General features: G+C 37.7%; 1 protein-coding gene across 1 annotated transcript in view; it reads right to left on the bottom strand.

The window, feature by feature from the left end:
• The window catches only part of DCHS2 (dachsous cadherin-related 2), a 384,708-nt gene that overhangs the window by 122,652 nt on the left and 255,500 nt on the right, over positions 1 to 6,556 (bottom strand). The window contains 2 exon segments of the mRNA XM_023733482.1: positions 3,455 to 3,612; positions 6,236 to 6,302. Coding sequence (XP_023589250.1) covers positions 3,455 to 3,612; positions 6,236 to 6,302 — 225 coding nt within the window.

Below are 6,556 nucleotides of genomic sequence, written 5' to 3'. Positions count from 1 at the left end.
TCCTTTACACCAACAAAGAGAACCTCCAAGAGGAAATCACCAAATTAATACCATTTACAATAGCCCTCAAGAAGATAAAATACTAGGAATAAATCTAACCAGAGACGTAAAAGACCTACACAATGAAAACTACAAGACACTACTGCAAGAAACCAAAAGAGACCTGCATAAGTGGAAAAACATAACTTGCTCATGGAGAGAAGACTCACATTGTGAAAATGTCAATTCAACCCCAAGCGATCTACAGATAAAATGCAATCTCAGTCCAAATTTCAACAGCATTGTTTAATGACATGGAGAAACAAATCACCAACTTCATATGGAAAGGGAAGAGGCCTTGGATAAGTAAAGCATTACTGATGAAGAAGAACAAAGTGGGAGTCCTCACACTACCTGAGTTTAGAACCTATTATACTGCCATGGTAGTCAAAACAGCCTAGTACTGGTACAACAACAGATACATAGACCAATGGAACAGAATTGAGAATCCGGACGTAAATTCATCCACCTATGAGCAGCTGATATTTGACAAAGGCCCAAAGTCCGTTCAGTGGGGAAAAGACAGTCTCTTTAACAAATGGTGCTGGCATAACTGGATATCCATCTGCAAAAAACTGAAACAAGACCCGTACTTCTCACCATGCACAAAAACTAACCAAAATGGATCAAAGACTTAAACATAAAATGAAAAACGATAAAGATCATGGAAGAAAAAAATAGGGACAATGCTAGGAGCCCTAACACATGGCATGAACACAATATGAACCATAAGTAACAATGCACAAGCACAAGAAGAGAGACTTGATAAATGGGAGCTCCTAAAAATCAAACACTTATGCTCATCAAAAGACTTCACCAAAAGAGTGAAAAGACAACCTACAGACTGGGCAAAAATTTTTGGCTACAACAAATCTCATCAGCGTCTAATCTCTAAAATCTACAAGATACTGCAAAACCTCAACAACAAAAAGACAAATAAACCAATTAACACATGGGCAAAGGATATGAACAGGCACTTCACCAAAGAAGATATTCAGATGGCTAACAGACAGATGAAGAAATGCTCAAGATCATTAGCCATTAGAGAAACGCAGATCAAATCTACAATGAGATATCATCTCACCCCAAAGAGGCTATCATTAATCCAAAAAACACAAAACAATAAATGCTGGAGAGGTTGTGGAGAGACTGGAACACTTATACACTGTTAGTGGGAATGTAAAATGGTACAACCACTTTGGAAATTGATTTGGTGCTTCCTTAAAAAGCTAGAAATAGAAGTACCATACGATCCAGGCTATCTTGCTCCTTGGAATATATCCTAGAGAAATAAGAGCAGTCACACAAATAGATATATGCACACCCATGTTCACTGCAGCACTGTTCACAATAGCAAAAAGATGGAAGCAACCTAGGTGCCCATCAACGGATGAATGGATAAACAAATTATGGTATATCCACACAATGGAATACTATGTAACGATAAAGAACAACAATGACGCTGTGAAACATCTTATAACATGGAGGAATCTGGAGCTTATTATGCTGAGTGAATTTAGTCAGTCACAGAAGGACAAATATTGTATGAGACCACTATTATAAGAATTCAAGAAAAGGTTTAAACACAGAAGAAAACATTGTTTATTGGTAACGAGGGTGGGGAGGAAGGTTAGGTCTATTTACTAACTAGATAGTAGACAAGAATTATCTTAGGTGAAGGGAAGGACAACACACACTACAGGGGAAGTCAGCACAACTGGACTAAACCAAAGCTAAGAAGTTTCCTGAATACAATCAAACACTTTGAGGGACAGAGTAGTAGGGGTAGGGGTCTGGGGACCGTGCTTTCAGGGGACATCACGTCAACTGGCATAACAAAGCTTATTAAGAAAATGTTCTGCATCCTCCTTTGGTGAATGGCGTCTGGGGTCTTAAAAGCTTGCAAGCAGCCATCTAAGACGCATCAATTGGTTCCAACCACCTGGAGTAAAGGAGAATGAAGAACACCAAAGACACAAGGAAAGTATTAGACCGAGAGACAGAAAGGGCCCCATAAACCAGAGACTTCATCAGCCTGAGACCAGAAGAACTAGATGGTGCCCAGCTACCACCAATGACTGCTCTGACAGGGAACACACCAGAGAGTCCCAGATAGAGCAGGAGAAAGGTGGGGTGCAGAACTCAAATTCTAGTAAGAAGACCAGACTTAATGGTCTAAGACTGGAGGAACCCTGGAGAGCACGGCCCCCGGATTCTCTATCAGCCCAGAACTAAAACAATTTCTGAGGCCAACTCTTCAGACAGGGATTTGACTGGACTTTGGGACATAAAGCGATACTTGTGAGGAATGTGCCTCTTAGCTCAAATAGATACAAGAGACTAAACAGGCAGCTTCTGTCTGGAGTTGAGATGGGAAGGCTGAGAGGGTTAAGAGCTGGTTGAATGGATATGGGGAATCACGGGTGGGAAGGAGGAGTGTGCTGTCACAGTACGAGGAGAGCAGTTGGGGTCAAATAGCAATGTGTGTGTAAATTTTTGTAAGACAGACTAACTTGAAATGTAAACTTCATTTAAACAACAATAAAAAAAAGAAAAAAAGGGGAAAAAGTGTGAGATGATAGTTTGATGAGGTCATGCTGAACTGCAGCTTGTGATTCTTCAATGGGAATATGGAATGGCTAGTTGTCCAAATTACTTTTAATCCTAGAGACCAATATATGCATAACGACAACATGTGTACATTTTAAATATCATGTGCCTTTGTTTCTCTGAAACAAAAGAGTTGACGTATGACCATATAGAATTTTCTGCTAACTCACATATCCTTAATCAATAAAGAATATAATTTGGAAACAGAACTCCTGGGAATATATATTATTGATCATTATACATGCTTACGTTAGTATAACTGTCATGTGTATGAACAGAAAAATCTAGCAATGCAAAGTCATCTTATTTTTGAATGGTTGGTGTAATTTTTTCTACTATAAAGACTTTCCACAACTTGTCTCTTCATTACAATTAAAGAAAAATATTAAAATATGAATTTTACATGACTTAGTTCTAAGTTTAAAAAAATTACAAAAAACAACGTAATTTATCGTGTGGCCATTTGTTTACATACAAGTTTCTCCTGGAAACTTACCACATCCTTGCATTTGGGAACAAGTAGAAGAAAAGACACTTTTTGCTCATTTTAGATAGACAAAGCAACATAAATGCCCATACAGTAACGGAAGTAATGATCTTGTCAAGAACTATACACAGTGAATTTTTTAAATTATTTGGATCTAAATACTTTCTCTAGTGATAATCAAAAAGTACTTACGGTATGTGCAATGGAATAAAAGAGTATTCATATGTTTAATACATCGTCACTGTATGCACTTGCATAAAAATCATACAAAACCTTCAGAACATCCTTTTTCATTCTGTGGTGACAACGGAACATTACCTGAATATTAACAACTGCCTGTCCTTCAAGGGGAGGCATGCCCTGGTCACTGGCAATTACAGTCATCCTGTAGGAAGGTCTACAATCATACGAAGGTACTGTGGTTGTTCTTAGTTCATCACCGTTGGCATCAATCTTAAAGTGATCAGAACCATCTCCTACATATATGGACCACATATGCAAAAAAAAAAAAGAAAAAAAATTAAGAAATTAATGTTAATTGACAATGCAGATAACAAAGAATCAGTTAATTCAAACATGTGTAATAATTTGGAAGATTTATTTGCCTTTATCTCTATGGGATATGAACATAAAAATAATACTAAAAACATAAACAAGAAGTATAACAGATTTTTTAAAAATATTTTCTTTTGAACATTTTAAAAAATATGAAAAAGTAGACAGAATGATATAATGAACTCCCATGTGCCAGTCATCCAGCTTCAACAATAATCAATTCATGGCCAATCTTATTTCATCTATACCCCATTCATACACTTTTCCTCCCCCATTTTCATTTGAAGCAAATCCCAGAAATCACATTTCATCTGTACATATTTCAACATGCAGCTCTAAAAGAGAAGGAATATTAACATAATAACATTATATCTTGAAAAATTAGTAATAATTTCTTAATATTACCAAATATCCAATCAGTTTTCAAATTTCCAATTGTCTCAAAAATATCTTTTTTAAAAATAATTTGTGCAAATTAGGTACTGAAGGAAGAAGGCCAAGCTGCATTGAAGGCACTGGCAAAAACAAGGTTTCAGGAATTGACTGAATAACAACTGAGATGCTTCAACATATGGATGCAATGCTGAAAGCATGCACGTGTATATGCCAAGAAATTTGGAAGACAGCTACCCGGACAATCAACTGGAAGAGTGCCATATTCATGCTCATTCCAAAAACAGGTGATCCAATGGAATGTGAACATTATTTAACAATATCATTAATATTACATGCAAGTAAAACTTTGCTAAATTCAAAACTGGCTGCTGCCATACATAGACAGGGAACTGACAGAAACTCAAGCCAAATTCAGAAGAGGATGTGGAATTAGAGATATCATTGCTGATGTCAGATGGATCTTGGCTGAAAGCAGAAAATACCAGAAGATGATTACCTGTATTTCATTGACTATGCAAAGGCATTCGACTATGTGGATCATAACAAATTATGGATAGCATTGTGAAGAATGGGAATTCCAGAGCACTTAATTATGCTCATGAGGGACCTGTACATAGACCAAGAGGCAGTTGTTTGAACAAAACAAGTGGATACTGTGTGGTTTAAAATTAAAAAAAGGTGTGCATCAAGGCTGTATTTTTTCATCATACTTATTCAATATGTATGTTGAGCAAATAATCTAAGAAGCTGGACTATATGAAGATGAACATGGCATCAGGATAGGAGGAAGACTCACTAACCACCTGTGATATGCAAATGACTAAACTTTGCTTGCTGAAAGTGAAGAGGACTTGAAGAACTTACTGATGAAGATCAAAGACTACAGCCTTCAGTATGGATTACACCTCAACATAAAGAAAACAAAAATTCTTACACTTGGACCAATAAGCAACATCATGGTAAACGGAGAAAAGATTGAAGCTGTCAAGGGTTTCATTTTACTTGTATCAACAGTCAATGCCCATGGAAGCAGCAGTCAAGAAATTAAACCATGTATTGCATTGGGCAAATCTGCGGCAAAAGACCTCCTTAAAATCTTAAAAAGCAAAAATGTCACTTTGATGACTAAAGTGTGCCTGACCTAAGACATGGTATTTTCAATTGACTCACATGTATGTGAAAACTGGACAATGAAAAAGGAAGACTGAAGAACTCACACACACACACACACACAAAAGTATCTCAAAGTAGGTGGTTTAAGCAACAGAAATTTATTGTCTCACAGTTCTGGAGAATTGTCGTTGTTGGCTGTTAGGTGCTGTCGAGTCAGTTCTGACTTATAGTGACACTATGTACAACAGAACGAAACACTGCCTGGTCCTTCGCCATCCTTACAATCGTTGCTATGCTTCAGCCCATTGTTGCAGCCACTGTGTCAGTCCATCTCGTTGAAAGTCTTCCTCTTTTTCTCTGACTTTTTATTTTACCAAGCATGATGTCCTTCTCCAGGGACTGGCCCCTCCTGAAAACGTGTCCAAATTACATGAAATTAAGTCTTGCCATCCTCGCTTCTATTGAGCATTCTGGCTGTACTTCTTCCAAAACAGATTTGTTCATTCTTTTGGCAGTCCATGGTATATTCAGTGTTCTTGGACAACACCACGATTCAAATGTATCAATTCTTCTTTGGTTTTCCTTACTCATTGTCCAGATTTCACATGCATTTTCCTAGATTCATACTTCATGCTTTCCATGTTCCCATTATTAATGGATGTCTGCAGCTGTTTCTTCTCATTTTGAGTCATGCCACATCAGCAAATGAAGATCTCGAATGCTTGACTCTATCCACGTCATTAAGGTCAACTCTACTTTGAGTAGGCAGCTCTTCCCCAGTCGTATTTTGAATGCCTTTCAACCTGAGGGGCTCATCTTCCAGCACTGTATTAGTCAATGTTCTGCTGCTATTCATAAGGTTTTCACTGGCCAGTTTTTTCAGAAGTAGACCACCAGGTCCTTCTTCCTAGTCTGTCTTAGTCTGGAAGCTCCGCTGAAACCTGTGCACCATGGGTGACCCTGCTGGTATCTGAAATACCAGTGGCATAGCTTCTAGAATCATAGCAACATGCAAGGCACCACAGTACCACAAACTGACAAACGGGTGGTAGTCTGGAGAAAAGGAATCCAAATTCAGGGTGTTGGCAGGGCCATGGTCTCTCTGAAATTTCCAGGAGAAGTTTTCATCTTTTCTATCTTGACTTCTGCTAGCCCCAAGCATTTCTTGGCTTGAAGCTGCAGCATAAGTCTGTCTTCACAGGACTGTCTTCTCTCATAAAAATAAAGATGAAAAACATAAAGTCTCAGCAAAAACAAAACCTACAAAAACAAAAGAAATAGAAAAAACTCCACAAACAAAAGTAATGCAGCACAAGAGAGTAAGAAGAACAAAGAAAACTTCAGCACCACAAAAAA

Source organism: Trichechus manatus, unplaced genomic scaffold (assembly GCF_000243295.1).
Source record: "Trichechus manatus latirostris isolate Lorelei unplaced genomic scaffold, TriManLat1.0 scaffold00059, whole genome shotgun sequence".
In the NCBI taxonomy this organism is placed as follows: domain Eukaryota; kingdom Metazoa; phylum Chordata; class Mammalia; order Sirenia; family Trichechidae; genus Trichechus; species Trichechus manatus.
This window is presented reverse-complemented; position numbering and strand designations above follow the sequence as displayed.